At 38.5% G+C, this 15,888-nt stretch overlaps 1 protein-coding gene across 1 annotated transcript in view; it reads right to left on the bottom strand.

Moving 5' to 3' along the window:
• Positions 1-1,084: 1,084 nt before the first annotated feature.
• LOC100892057 (ATP-binding cassette sub-family C member 8) overlaps positions 1,085-15,888 on the bottom strand; it is a 32,346-nt gene continuing 17,542 nt past the window's right edge. The window contains exons 13-32 of the mRNA XM_030972661.1: positions 15,457-15,559; positions 14,736-14,834; positions 14,040-14,205; positions 13,284-13,421; positions 12,795-13,023; positions 11,936-12,144; positions 11,456-11,622; positions 10,018-10,087; positions 9,263-9,420; positions 8,551-8,643; positions 8,078-8,180; positions 7,472-7,585; positions 7,020-7,131; positions 6,627-6,754; positions 6,129-6,207; positions 5,671-5,779; positions 4,933-5,036; positions 3,778-3,911; positions 3,197-3,259; positions 1,085-2,873 (exon numbers count right to left, since the gene is read on the bottom strand). Of these exons, the coding sequence (XP_030828521.1) occupies positions 2,736-2,873; positions 3,197-3,259; positions 3,778-3,911; positions 4,933-5,036; positions 5,671-5,779; positions 6,129-6,207; positions 6,627-6,754; positions 7,020-7,131; positions 7,472-7,585; positions 8,078-8,180; positions 8,551-8,643; positions 9,263-9,420; positions 10,018-10,087; positions 11,456-11,622; positions 11,936-12,144; positions 12,795-13,023; positions 13,284-13,421; positions 14,040-14,205; positions 14,736-14,834; positions 15,457-15,559 (2,516 nt within the window). The 3' untranslated portion in view covers positions 1,085-2,735. The remainder of the gene's footprint in view (positions 2,874-3,196; positions 3,260-3,777; positions 3,912-4,932; positions 5,037-5,670; positions 5,780-6,128; positions 6,208-6,626; positions 6,755-7,019; positions 7,132-7,471; positions 7,586-8,077; positions 8,181-8,550; positions 8,644-9,262; positions 9,421-10,017; positions 10,088-11,455; positions 11,623-11,935; positions 12,145-12,794; positions 13,024-13,283; positions 13,422-14,039; positions 14,206-14,735; positions 14,835-15,456; positions 15,560-15,888) is intronic.

The raw sequence follows: 15,888 nt of genomic DNA, 5'->3' as shown, positions 1-15,888 counted from the left end.
CTCCCGTATTCTGCCCCCTCTTTCTCCTTTCTTTTATCCCTCCGTTTCTTCTGTTTTTTTCGCCAGCCGACCGACATTATACATCTCACCGGGTTCAAACTTCTGCATTGACATAGTACACAAGGATTGAGCGAGAATACCAACACAGCTGACACGACACAGCAACATATATATGCGTATTTTTCTTGCTCCCTCGACAAGATGACTCCACCCATCAACCCCCTCCCCCCTCCTCTCTACACCCTCTTACTACTCTCTTTCATCCCTCCGTTTCTTTTGTTTCATTTTCTCTTTTCTTGCTTTTTTTCCATTCTCCTTTTCTTTCCTTTCTTTACCTTTCATTTCTTTCTTTTGCTTTCTTTTTTTTCTTTTACTTTCCCTCTCTTTTATTCCCTCCCCTTTTTCTCACTTTTCCCGACGGCAGTGCAATTTTACCGACAATATCCTGATAGGTAGGGGGTGTCGGAGAGGACCTAAAGCCGTCGGCCGTCTGGTTGCTTACTTACTAGCATTTATGCTTTCTTAGCAGTCAGGTAAAATAACCACCACCACCACCCCCACAATCCCTCTAGTGACGCCCCTGGATGGGTTAGGAACACAGTATAAAAAAATACGATCACCGAGGTTTATTAAAACTTAATGAATATTTCTGTAAGTCACCTTTTTGAAATATGTAAACATGACAATGACTTATTACACAATCCGAACGTGATTAGAATATACGGTTTGATAGGCTAATTGAGATTGCCCTCGAGTTAAGTTTTCTTTTTTTTTAATCGTGAAAGCATGGTGAAAGGAACAGAGGAAAACGATGGGGAGTGGATGATAGAACCCCGTTCCACACTCGACCCATCCCCCCTAAGCGATGGCCATGTTATTCATTAAAAAAAAATCTACCCACAAATTATCCTGCTACAACTTGACTACCCTTTACCAAATTCCCCAAAACAAACAATACAAAAATAATGTATATCATATGTTTACCAAGGATACAGTGTACATCAAATACATCAAATACTACAAATACTACAATGTGCATTTACATAAATTCCCTAACATTTGATTCATGTCAACATTCTCATAACTTTGCAAAACATAATAGTTACAAAAAATATGAAGAACATACAATGAACATATACGAAAATCAACACACACATATAAAATACTACAAATCAATCTGTATTAAAAGAAAATTATTTATTCAAGCACCGGCAAGTAACATATATCAATTGTATATCAACAATTTCGCAATATACAGAATGAACAAAGAATGGAACAATTAAGAGCAGAGGCCAGATCTAATTAAGATATTTTTGTTAATTAAAAAAAATGCATTTGGTATAATTCTTAAAGGCAAGTCTTACGTTTTTTTTACACACGTTAACAGGGTAGAATTTCAAAATGAATATCGACAACGACAGTGTTTTAAAAGCACTTGACATTTTAGCAGATCCATTCGTTTGTATATAGGTCTATCAGTTGAATACAGTCATCAAGAAAAATGGTAAGATACATCGGAGTACGGACTTGCCTTTGTCCGAGGCTTACCCGACACACCAACCAGCCCATTGAGATACAATAACACCTAACAAGCAACTGGTAAATCATTCAGAGAAAAAAAAGGTGAAACTTTTTATTTGCAAAGCGCTGTAAATTTCTCAAAATATTTGGCTGTTACTAAAATAACATTACCATGAAAACATTTATGAAAAATATCCTGATTTACGTGAACATTAGGTGAAACATATACAATACAATAATTATTCATATAAGATATTGATATCTCACGACTCTCCTTTTGAACTTGCGCTTCTGTTATTTTTCAGGTAAACCGAACGATGTGAAGTTGCATTAAATTGTTTTTGTTTAATTCAATAAGTACTTAGAGACCTATTCCCTAAAATAAAGTACATCTGTATATCCAAAGAATGTACAGTTTGCCTCTCTAACGTTTTGATATGAGGCATACTCTCCATTTTGAAATGATATGATATGAAATACAAAAAAATATTTCATCATAATTGATGATTTACATGTAAGACACGTGATAAAGTTTACCCACTCCACAAGTATTAAAGCCCGTCTGCATTAGTTTGGCCGGGGGATTAGACCTCCCTGCAAGGTCACTGACAGGTGGTTATCTCATCAAATCAGCTCTCAATTATCATAAGAAAAAGAGGATCATGGAGGACCAACAGACACCGATTGGGCATTGCTAGCTATATAGAGGGCGCAAGTAGCTATAAGTAGTGCAGTGGGGCTTTAAGTATACTGCCTTTTAATGCTGTTACAAGGTGATTCACGAATTGCTCCACAACAATGGGTCACTTAAAGGTCCCATGACATGGAATCACCTTTAATTTCCATATTATAAAGATCTAGGTAATTTGACATCGTGAATTCGAATTTGACAGTGATTTCCCGCAGTTTCTAATCTGTCAAATAATAACACACTTCAAATGGGACTTCTTGAGCCTCAAAAGCTCCACATTGAAACATCCTTATTCTTTAAAAAAAATAATGGGGCCTTCAAACGTTTCTGGAACTGGTCCGCAGAAGTCTTGTAGTAGCCTCCAGTATGGTGGGTAGCTTGTTCCGCACCTATGAATCCTTGCACACTGTTGTATCAACGAGTTTTGAGGCTTCAGCCTAATCACTACTTGGTGGTATCACGCAGACGTGAGAATACGCGTACCCAAGTGGCATCTCTAATTTATGCTTTTATTTTCCCGCCTTTATTTTCCCGCCTTTACAAGTGAAGCAAAAGTGCTATCGTCTCGTTCCAGTAGCGTGGAAGGTGAATCGAATTCGAGGACGTTCCCGTCACTGAGGGTGAGGATGGTGTCCGACTCCAGGATGGTCGCTACACGGTGCTGTGAGTGATCAAAACAAAAAAAAGACGCGGAATGTTGGCAATGTAGGAATATATGACACTTTTATCATAGCTTAAAAAACGATTTCAAAATAATTCTGGCTGCATTATATCAATAAACATCTTGTAATGTAAAACAGGAGAGAGAGAGAAATGCCGTGTATAAAGTTAAGTATACAAGACCATCCTCCTCTCACTATGGTCTCATTCTTTATTCATCATTTTTTTTAATTCTCATTAATCCACCTGCTATGTCTGACGCCCCTCCTTTGACAAGAACCAAATGCCCCATCAATGGTTGGCTACGCCACTGATTATACTCACCGCAATTGTGAGCACGGTCCTGTCTTCAAAGACACCAGATACAACATCCTGGATGATTCGATCCTGTAGAAAAATATGTATAGCAAGGTAATTTCCTTTATTCACGTTTTCCTCTAAGTATACACTTAATCATTTATAATCATGGAAGAAAGAAAAGATACGGAGTAACCATCATCGTTTAGATGTAACGAGAAATGATCAGTACGACCAGAATGCGAAACGTAGAATCCAAGACTACTGCAGTTGCTTTATGACAAACCATGTGTTCACAGAACAAAGAGTGATCATCAACTAATATTCTTGTACATGATTATAATGATATACATGTATCAGCGAACGACCTTTGCTTTAAAGCCCCACTGTACTACTTGTAGCTACTTGCTCCCTCTATTTAGAAAACAATGCCTAATCGGTGACCATTGGTCCCCCATGATCCTCTTTTGCTTATGTTAATTGAGAGCTGAGTTGATGAGATAGCCACATGTCAGTGACCACCCTGGGTGGTCTAATCTATCCTAGCAAAACTACTACAGACGGCCTTTAATACCATCATCATGATCAAGACCATCGAGTTCGCCTACCGTTTCCTGGTCGATGGATGCGGTGGCCTCGTCCATGACAACGATTGTAGAGTTCCTCAAAAAGGCCCTTGCGAGGCAGAACAGTTGTCGCTGACCAGCACTGAAATTATCCCCGCCTTCCGTCACCTCGTAGTCTGAGGAGAATACAAAGTATTGTGACGCAAGCATTAGAATAAACATGATTTCTGAATTTGTGTAGAATCACCGAAAAACGGCGATCGTAATTCCCGATCGTAAACTCACTAAAAGGTGCGTTTTGGATCGGCAATTCTGTGGAAGCATAAACGCAGAATCATTTGTAAACGCGTTTCAATGGGGTCAACGTAGCATGCTCAGTGCAGGTTTGCGAATGCAGCTGCAGAGCCAGAATCATCCTGGAGGAGCCAGAGAAGGGAGCATAAACAGTACACCGTGGTACTGCGATTACGATGAGCATTTCAAATCGCTCATACTACCTTCAAAATTGAGCATAAACGTACCCTAAAACTACAGTGTGTTTCCACAGCATAAACGAGTACCGTTTCTATATATCAGTGCATATAACATAACAGTAGCATTCAAATATAATGGTCATGACAGTAGGCCAACTCGAAGTGCTATCCAAAAACAGGTCTACCTCAATTACGTATACAGAATAAATTGATTCGTAAGTATGAAGCGGCAACCACTATAATATCTGAAATGAGATGAACGTGGGTGACATGAACCTGTAATTGTAAATGTGGGGAGGTTATGGGGTGTCAAAATCACGTACTTACAAATTGAGGTTTCTGGACTGAAATTAATTCTTACTATGAAATGCCCGCTATCATTTCTCGAGAACCATTATTTTCTTTTGTTACCATGGCAGCATATTGGTATCTGACTTTCTGTATGTATTTAGCTAAGGATTAGGATGAGAAATTCGCTCCGCCTATCAACCATTTCACCGTCGACAGTTGTGTGTTGTGAGTCCAGTCTTTGGCGCCAGCAACAAGACCGCCGATTATGGAAAGGGTGGGGGGGGGGGGGAGCCTATATCTTATCATCTCCTTTAACGTTCCCTTTTCCTCTCCCTGGTTTGTTTCACTATTAGAGAGGGGCATAGACCCCTGTGTCCCCCAGCTAACCCTCCCCTCATGTGAAATTGATGCATAAGACCCTAACATCATTTACCTAGACCTCCTTCGAGTTGCTGGACCGACTCCTTGAGTTGTGCGATTTCCAAAGCGTTCCACAAGTCGCTGTCCTGCTTCGAACTAGTGGGGTCTAAATTCAGCCTATGAACACGAAACATCAAACAACATCAGAAATTAAACAGTTTCTAGCTATAAGGAGATTCTCCAGTAAGAACAAATACAGCAAGGATCATGCTTATTCCTTTTTATTTCGAAATGTGATAGATTGACATATTCCTTTGAGCATTTTGTGAACGATATTTGTCAAGAATAATATATTATGATGACAGCATCTGAATACGAACGATTCAATTATTCCTCTTGACAGACAATAACTTCAAATGCAGATTTATTCTCATCGATTTTACATATTCAGTACAAAAGCAGAATGTCATGACTGATTATTGTTCAGAATACGAGGAAATTAGACTTTCGAACAAAAACTTTCTGCTTATCTGCAGAGAAACGTTGTCAGTGCTTTCACTTGACGTCAATGGGTTGAAATGGACGAACCATTGGCTCGGAATGTTCAGTACCATGGGCGTTTTTATGTTTCTTATCTGATTAGTTCTAGTTAATAATAATGCATCTCGAGGGGGTGCTGAAAAGACAGCAAGAAACAGAAGGGAGAGACGGAGAGAAAGATGAGGGGTGAAGAAATGGAGAGAAAATAAGACGAATAAAGGAAGGATAAGTTGAGAGGGCAAGAAAAAAAAAAGAGTCATTTGGCTGTTACCTGATAGTTCCAGTAAAGAGGAATGCATCTTGAGGGATGATGGAGAGACGTTGGCGCAGTGTTAGGAGAGGAACGGTGGCGATGTCGATCCCGTCAATGATGATGCGACCTGAGATCAGGAATAGATTAAAATAAATTAGTGTCAACTTACATACACAGATTGGTCACGGGGTAGTGATCAGGTATTATCAATGATAATCTTATTAATATTTAAAAAAGTACTAACAAAATATATTATATAATGGTATAGGTATTCGATGGGCCTACAAGAGCCTTGCTAAAAGCACGATTCACTTGGATGAAAAAATCTATGCACTAGTAATACAAAAACGACTGTAGAAGGAGAAAAGGGGATTTATCAATGAGATTCGCACAAGGTAAAGATTTCATACTTTAAAATGCAACTTAAATTATGAATACAGAAATAGAAATTCATCGCGATGTTCACTTTTGTTTACCTTTAAAAGTATTGATAATTCTGAATAACGCCAGAGTTAGAGATGATTTCCCACTCCCTGTCCGTCCGCATATTCCGAGCTGTAGAGGGAAGAATCAGGATCACCATCAATTATTTTCAATTTCTGACAAATACGGCAATCGTAAAACTTTATATTTTATCTCCATGATACTCCTTTAATTTGTATTTGTTAGCCTTTCTTTTCTTAATTATTTTTGGACCTTGAGTCATAAGCTAACACCCAAATCATTCATCTGGTTACATATTATGTTATTCATTTTCCTATGCTCTATAATTCTTCATATTAAGTCTCAGTGTCTTTCTCCGACAAAATGTTTTTACTTGTAGTTTTGAAGAAAATCTATGCAAACTTATTGTGATACTAAGTAGTTCAATATGCATGTACTACTACTACCGTGCAAAGGAGAAAGTGCCTGATTAAAAAATTAAAGTACACGAACAAATACACACACACAAACGAACAATGAGGAACAGCTACCTTTTCTTTTTCAGGAATAGTCAGTGTAACTCCTTTGAGTACGGGATCCAGGTCGTTAGCGTATCGGACACTGATGTCATCGAGTTCGATTTGGCCTTTATCCGGCCAGGAACCCGGTGGTTCGATTCCTGAAATAAAGTGACAAAACTGCCTTATCATCAACATTTTTCTGTTAGAAAAGGAAGATACAAGGTTACTTCAGTGCATAAGCATCATCCTCATAATCGTCATCATCATTATCATAACATCATCATCATCATCGACATCATCATCATCATCATCATCATCATCATCATCCTAGCCATCATCATCAACATCACCACCACAATCATCATCATCATCATCATCATCATCATCATTATAATCATTATCGTCACCGTTCAGGACGCTTACCACTGTAATCTTCAGTTGGTACGTCCGTGTAGGATTGCACCCTCTCTACTGCATTCATTTGAAGTTCCAAATCTGCAGCTGATCTAACCACAAGATTCATATACAGAGATATCTAAAAAGACAAAAAACACCACAAACTATTGGTTACTATCCATAATTTCCCCTTCATAATCAAAGTTAGAAATTGTACTCCATCAAATTCAAACAAATAGACCATTATATTTCAAAAAGGAACAATAGTTCTTTCCGCGACATTACTTAATATAAGCCTACTTTCTGTCATAACTAGCAAAATGTAAATGGTGTAAACCTGCATAAATTTATCTTGTGGATAGACTGCTTAAAATCGCACATTAGACAGATTATGAATTATATTTGGTATTAGATTTAATATATTATATACCGATACATGATATACATTATGTAATAAAATATATATTAAAAGGGTATACCTCTAATGAGTATGAGATAGCAAGTCCGACGTAGCTGGGATCGATACCCCAATAGAAAGCACCTAGCAGAGAAGCAAGACTGGAACAGAAGACGGAAAGCGCACCAAGGTAATCCTAAATATGATGCAAAGAAAAGAGAAAGATAACTTTTCTCTTTAAGAAGGATGTACTCCAATGGAAGAAGAAGAAGAAAAAAAATATTTACCTGGTGTCATATTATAAAATTCGTAATAATAATAATAATCTGGATTTATATAGCGCTTTACAGATATTATAACCCCGGTCATTGGATTCTTTCGCACACAATGTGCACCATATCCACTCCCTTGGGGGGGGGGGTATTCCTACCATATGGTCACCGTGAGGGCAAAGGCAAGTACTATATAAAACACACATGCTATCTTCATTCTGCCGGGTCCCAATTTCTCTCTTGGGTATTGAGTGGCAAATGTATTGATTAATGCCTTGCCGAAGGACATTAGTGCCGTGTAAGGGATCGAACAACGACCTTGGGATTTCAAGTCAAGAGCTTAAACAACTCGACTACGACACTTCTACTAGAGAAGAGCATACCTATTTTTGGCACAGAAACAATTTTATACTCACCAGCCGAATAGCTACCCATCTCTGCGCGGTTACCAAATAGATAAACACCCGGTTGTTTTTCATGATCCGATCTAGTGCGATCTGAAAAAATCTTTTCTCATCTCTGTGACAAATTAAAAAATACGGAAGAAAGAAAGAATTCATGCTTCTGTTACTTCACGTAGTAGATCATTCGGAATTGTTATATTAAAGGTTTAAAGCAAAGACACAAAATAACGCCGTTTGTGTCTGAACGAATATATTAAAGTTAAGGTATATAATTATAAAAAAATAAAAGTGATTCAAGAATAGCAACGTTAACACAGAAAGCTCCGCCGACTATTGTATCGCCTTCGTGGCTTTCACTAAACTACAATGTCAATTGCTTTGAACAATTTGTTTAAAAAAAATTATTAACAGTATCAGAAATATAAGCGGTACGATCGATTGCCGATTTTATCATTAGAAATAAGTGAAGAGTGTTATGTACTCACTGAAATGCTCTGATTGTTGGGAGACCACCTAAAGTCTCAGAAAAATGAGCAAAGATTGGAGATCGGGTGACGCTCTCACATCGCTGTAGCTCTCTGGAAGTGTTGAAATAAAAACATATAATAATAATAATAATAAACACGTTACTTATATTTATAAAGCGCTTACCACCGAAGTCTCTAAACGTATCAAACGCATAGCTTTGGTCAATTACAAAGAAATTTTAATAGGGAACTGAAAATGTGAAGGAAACTTTTATCTTTGAAGGTAATGTACAATGCTTAAAAGTCGAATAAGTATCAAGCAAATACAGTTTTCCTTTTTCGATGATAAAGTTAGGGGTATAAATGAGAGTAGAACGTAATCACATATGTCATATAAATCATATTACATGACATAAACGGGATAATACACTCAAATTATATGATATATATTAATGATAGAAGTTAAGATAGCATAGATGGTGTTGATTTTCGGATAAGTATCTGGTGTTACAAATATTGGTACCTAAACAGACCCGTTTTGGAATGTACCGCGAAAAACACGTTTTGAAAAGAGGTGATGACCGTGGCAAGCACCCGTTATTCTCGTCCCGTTTCGGTAGCTCGCAATAAGTAAGGGCCAGAGGAAAACAAAATCAGTTACCAATAATTGAAACCTTTCAAATATATTAAGCATAAACATGTTAAATTTGTAATTATGAAGCTTTCTTACCTTGATGTGATGATGTAATATACGAGTAGGTATATGAACCCGATGACGATAGGCACCATGAAACTCAAGAAGTAGAAACTGACTGTGACGATGACGATGATTGATGAAATCATTTGTGAAAGGAGATTGACAATCGTTCTTATCGTCTGTAAGAGCCTCTAAATTATAAAAAAAGATTAAATCAAATTCAGTAAATACGATAGAATGTGTTTTAGGTCGAAATATCAATAGGTAGTCAGTTGTTGGTAGAAGTGTCTTTCCCACTTAACGTCTTTTAATATTATAGTAATAATATAAAATATAATAATACGACAAATTTATATAGCGCTTGTGACATAAAAGTTTCAAAGCGCTGTACGCAAATTATGTTGATTAAAGACTAATTGCATTTAAACAGCATTGATTAATTTCCATGGACGTGCAATAGAGGTATGGCACAGATATAGCGGAACAGTTTTTAGTAACAGATTACATGATCTCTGAAACTTATGACGTCAAAAGGAAAGAAAAACAAAACTATGCATGGAAAACAAAGTTTCTGTGTCGGCATCGTTTAACAATGTCAAATCTGAGATGCATAGCCCTACGTGTAAATATATGGTGTAATATTGAAGCCCTAAACAAATTGCGCTACAAAAATGATCATAAAGTGCCTCAAAAAAGTTTTTAAAAATGAGTGACCGGTTTTACCATACTCATTTCCCCCAATAGATAATCGATATTTAATGAATATAAGATAGATTCAACACAATTACCAGATCTATATACTGTGTGTCAGTAGAAAAACGGTTCAATATTCTCCCGGTCGGCGTGGTGTCAAAGAACCTGAAGAAAAACATAACCAAAACCAAAATAAATGAAAAACATGTCTCTCTGGTGTGTAACAGTCATATTTATGGTATAGGTGCTGGGATTTCTCTTTCCGTCCGTTTTTTCGTCATCTCTCTATCTCATTCTCTCTCTCTCCCTCTCCTCTTATCTTACCCTCTACTATCTTTCTCCCTCCCTCACTCCCCCTCTCTCTCTCTTTCATTCTCTCTCCCTCTCCTCTCATCTTACCCTCTACTATCGTTCTCCCTCTCTCTCCCCTCTCTCTCTCTCACTCTCCCTCCCTCTCTCTCTCTCTCTCTCTCTCTCCTCTCCCTCTCTCTCTCTCTCTCTCTCTCTCCCCTCTCTCTCCCCCCTCTCTCTCTCTCTCTCGCTCTCCCTCTCTATCTTTCTATTTATCTCTCTTCCTCTCTACACGTTTCACTCTCTCCATCGATTGTTGTGTGATAGTAAGCAAATAATTACCGTTGGTGAAGGTGATGGGACAAACTATCACTTCCGAGGCGATCTGGATGTAGCTATCTTTCCGAAGCGAAGCTGAGGAAAGATAGCGTATACATTCTGATCGACGAGGAAGTGATAGTTTGCCATCGCCTGAAACCAAAAGGTGATTATTTGCCTTATATTCCACATCTAAAAATAATATAACTACAACAAGAAAAGGACGTGTATGCATCTACATGAAAGACACCAGGCCCAAATAAAATTCACACCAAAAAGGTTAAAAGTTTAACCCAACCCCTTGAGGGTACGGTGCGCGCATGTGTTTGCTTTAATACACCAGTTTACAGTTGTATCAGTGCGCATGCGCAGACAGAGGTCAGAGGTTATTGGCCCAAAAATTGGGGCCAATAACCTCTGACCTCTGCTATTTATGCGTAAATTAAGATTGCACCCATGCAAATGATGATATGCGCGCACAACGCAGCGCGCAGGCAGTGATATCATCATAATTTGCATGGGCGCAATCTTAATTTACGCATAAATACATGACCTCTAGGTCATTGGCCTTGTTTAAAATGGCGCACACAACTGTAAACTGGTGTATTGCGCTCATCGGTAATGCGCGCTTAATTACGCCTATTTTAGTGCGCTTTTGGATAATCTTCAGTGAAAGTGCGTTGCCCTTTGTAGATAGTACCTCTATCTTCAGTAAAAGTGCGTTGCCCTTTGTAGATAGTAGAACTATCTACAAAGGGCAACGAACTTTTTGCTTCTCCCATCAATGATGGGCGAACTATCTTTGATCACGTGATTTACTTATGACCAATCGTAGAGCAAGATTCTTATTATGTGGAATATAATATGATATAAGACCTGTCCCTCCTCCCTCTCTCCCTTTTCTCTCTGATAAAATATTCTTACCGCATTGGTATGGCAATGATGTTATCGAGCATGTTGTGGTGCATATTCTTGGCAGCTAGATAACACCCCGCCGTTATGGTAGCAACAGAGAAAGCTCTCATCACAATTTGGCCGATTGAGAGAACAGAATAAATAGTGATGTAGAAGTTCGTATCCTCCAAGAGTTCCTGATAAATATGAAGTAAAACAAAAATGTTAATCTTGACTCTCAAATCCAAGGATAGAAGGTTCAAATCTGAGCCCGGTACTACTGTTTAACGTCCTTTGGCAAGACATTAATCCACACCTGCCGCTCTCGAATCAGATGTAAAAAGATATTCTGGCAATGTTTGGCTAAAAATCCAGGCCCCATGTATAGAAAGAGCAATATCAACATTTTCGTGGCTGCCCTGTGCAAATTATTCATTTTAAAAATATTTATTTAAAAAAAAAAAAAAAAAAAAAAAAAAAAAAAAAATCACATTTCATTGGACATCTCACCTGGGTATTATTGGAGCCCACGCTGACTTCGGACCACTCTGCAAGCCAGAAGTTGGTGGATATTTGGACGGCAGCTCTCAAGATGACAGTGACAATGATGAGGGCTGCGAGGATATAGTTCATAGATTTGAAGTAAGAGAGGTAGACCTTGTAGGATACAGAGCCTTTCTCTTGGTCTTCAGTCACTATCAGTCGCCCTTTCTCACTTTCTATGATGGGAGAGTTCCAAAAGATATCGAAAACATTTTGAATTTGATGTCTTAAGAAGTTGATAACGTCGGCCAATTTTCGGGCCAATCTTAAATGAATATACGACAATCTGATTACAAGAAAGACAAGGAAGGAAACGGAGAAAGATGAAACATGTGTTGATAAGTATGAAAATAATTCACAGTGGATTGTAATGTTAATGGTAGCATCTTATACAAAGGAATCCTAAACAAATCAAGAACTTATATGATGACATGAAATGTGCTGGCAATAAGTTCATTCATGAGTATCATCACTTTGCAGCACAAATGATTAAGACAAATTTTAAATAATGCCTCATTTCTATCGTCATTAACGTCTATAATCATCACCACCACCACCAATATCACCACCATCATCACCACCACCACCATCGATATCATCATCACCATCATCACCATCATCAATATCATCACCATCATCACCATCATCATCATTATCATCATCATCGTCACCATCATCAACATAGTGACCATCATCATCATCATCATCATCATAATCATCGTTACCATTATCATCATCATAATCATCATCATCACCATCATCAACATCATCAACATCATCTCGTCAAATTGGCTTCTAAAAGTAAGTACATCTCCTTGAAGGTTACCTGAAGCTTCAGAAGACGCTCTTGATTTAGTGTCCAACTGAGAGATTTGTTTCTTCAGAGCCCTTCTCTCTTCCAAGAGAGCTTCTGACTCCGCCCCCGACATCTCAGCTTCTGATTCGCTGAACACCTGCAGAGCTCTCTGCCAATCAGCACACAGTGAAGGGTCAGCCTTGGCGACGTCTTCCGGGTCACCCTGAAGAGCAATGCGCCCGTTTTGCATTACGATGATCTATCGGTTCAAAGAAAAACAAAAGGGTGTGTGATGCCGACCTAAACTTAAACATGTAATTGCAGATCGTCATTAATTCATCGAAAAAAATGTAAGCAATTCTGATTACGATGGGTTGGTATGTTTGTCTCAACACCACCGCATTGACCGGAATGTAATGCAAATTAGATGAACATAGTACGAACAGTTTCGATGATTATTAAGTGTTTCGTGGAACATGCATCATGATGAGCAGAAGGTAAGTGAAGGAGACACATTACCTTTTCAGCCTCTGGTAAATATTGCAACTGATGGGTGACGAGAATGATGGTTCGTTTCTGTTTCTTGAGAATCTTCAGAATTCCATTCTCGAAGAGATGAGCTCCTACGTGCATGTCAAGAGCTGACAAAGGGTCGTCCTGGTTATTAAAATAAAGGAGGAGGCCTCTGTGTCACATTACATCACTCAAAGAAGCATTCATTTCATTAAAGTGACATCGATTTCCATTTTTGCACGTGAAAGTATCAACAATGACGTTTTGGCACACTTTCCCTATTTAAAGGACAGTTGACATCAATAGCCCGACGCTCAAGTCTTATCTATATGGAGTACGATAAATGGACGAACTAGGATAAAAGAGAATAATTAAGGCTTTTGCCGATGGTCGCTTGACACCACCCTTCAACCCCTCCCCCCCCCCATAAGTAAATAAATCAAATTAAAAGTAGTAATAATAACAATAATTATAAAAAAAAATGATAATAGAATAATAAATGTTGATGAGGTCATTACCAGATAGAAGAAAGAATTCACATACTGTCATCAATATCGTTAGCTATCAATATGATTAACCTTAAATGATATAATATCTCATGCTTTTTGCGTTTTTATTTTACTCCTCACACAAGAACACACCCTCATACCCTCACACATACACACACACACACACGCAATAAACACACACTCGCTCATCACAACCCCCACACATACAAGATTGAACTTCTTCTTTGGGCCCTTTGTGATGATGAATACATACCAATATGACGATATCTCTGTCTGAATACATGGTCCTCGCTACGCTGACTCTCTGTTTCTGTCCTCCGCTCAAGTTGATACCTTTCTCACCAATCTCTGTATGATCTCCTCCAGGTAACATGGCGATATCTGGACCTAGGGCGCAGGCCTCGATCACTTTCTGGTATCTGAGAAACAGGTCCACAAAAAAAAAAGTTTAAAATCGAAATGATTCATATCTGAAGCTGGAGTGCATGCCTAAAGTCACTTTGTGGTATTTAAACAAAAATGAACCCGAATTCAGGTTTGAGATCAAATTTTGGCCTGTTATATGTCCTTATCAATAGATGGGGGTTGAGTGTGCCACGGCCCTGTCCTGAACCTGTAACATTTTAGATCTGCAATAACCCGTGCATAAGGCAAAATAAGGGTTCTAGGACACCTACTCTCTGGACATCCACCCCGGTGGTTATCGGGGGGGTGGGGTGGATGTCCAGGGGTTATGTATTCTAAGGTAAGCTTTGATGATGAATGAATGCAAGAACATTCTAATAATGCAACGATACACATGTATTCAAATTTGCTAGGGGAACTATCTCTCGAATTCTACAAGCCTGATTTCACAGTCTAGGTCTACTTTAAGGAAGGCCCAATTTAACCACCTTTGTTTGTAATATTTCATGTAATCCGTTTTCTCTTTTCATATTTGAATACTCACTTTCCATGATCGGAAGAAGCGCCAAACATGATGTTATCCTTCAACGAAGCATTCATCAACCAAGCTTTCTGAGGCCCGTACGCGATCGATGACCCATTCCTAAATGGATAGAAATCAGAGTCAAAGTTATTTTAGTCAGATTCGACAGTTTATGACCCTTTTTTCAAAGAGTATGAAGACAGAAAACGAAAAAATGTAAAAGATTACTCTTATTTAGTCATGCAGATCAAGAGCGGTTTATCGAGAGAGAGAGAGAGAAAATCGCCACTTCCTGTATATAAGAAACTGCCAATGGCAACATTATTTTATTATCGTTCCCAATGGCTTTTGGCATGAAAAGCTTATATTTTATGTCCGTCTTTAATAGATGCAATGGACCAAAGGCAGATTAATGTCCAACACTATTTGAGAATACAAGGATTTGGATATCAAAAGTATATGGACAAGAAAAGAACAGTTGATACAGAGGATACATCCATTGGAGGGGCACTGTCGATCATCAGAGGGTGGGTGGAGCATCAGCTTTAATTGATGAATACTATGCAAATCAATAAAGCCAACAATTATGGGGAGTATGGAGAAAGGGGTCTCATCTTTTTCTTTTCTCGCTCCCCCCCCCCTCCCGCACTATCTCCCTTCCCTTTTTCCCTCCTTTTTTTCGATGGGGTAACAGTGCGTGCCCCCATTCTCCATAGCTACGCTACTGATAAAGAACACTTACTGGACAAAAGCTCCTCCTCTCAACGTCGTCATCTCTCCCATCATGGCTTGAAGTAAGGAGGACTTGCCACTCCCAACTGTTCCTACTATCACTGTTAGTTGACCTAGGAATTCAAATGATATCACCGAGCAAATTGTTACACTTTTTAAAAGTTCAAGTCATTTTTGTTCCTGAAGGCAAACTGCCAATTACAAACGAACGGGAGGATGAAAGAAAATGGAGGCTTAATAGTTTCATTGTGAGTACAATCGATCCAGAAATGAGAGGTGTAATAGGTTTGATAATGGAGCCGCATTTAGGGGGAAATCTGAATCGTTTCTCATGTAGTGCATTGGATGTTTGAACTAGGAAAATAATAACAAATACGCTTAAAATACTTTCACTGAAAAACACACAGCACAACAGACCATTCCAAATGACCATGGTTTCGGG

The sequence above is a fragment of the Strongylocentrotus purpuratus genome, unplaced genomic scaffold, assembly GCF_000002235.5.
Source record: "Strongylocentrotus purpuratus isolate Spur 01 unplaced genomic scaffold, Spur_5.0 spur5_scaffold_6, whole genome shotgun sequence".
Classification (NCBI taxonomy): domain Eukaryota; kingdom Metazoa; phylum Echinodermata; class Echinoidea; order Camarodonta; family Strongylocentrotidae; genus Strongylocentrotus; species Strongylocentrotus purpuratus.
Note: the sequence above shows the minus strand (reverse complement) of the source record. Positions and strands in the feature narration are given on the sequence as shown.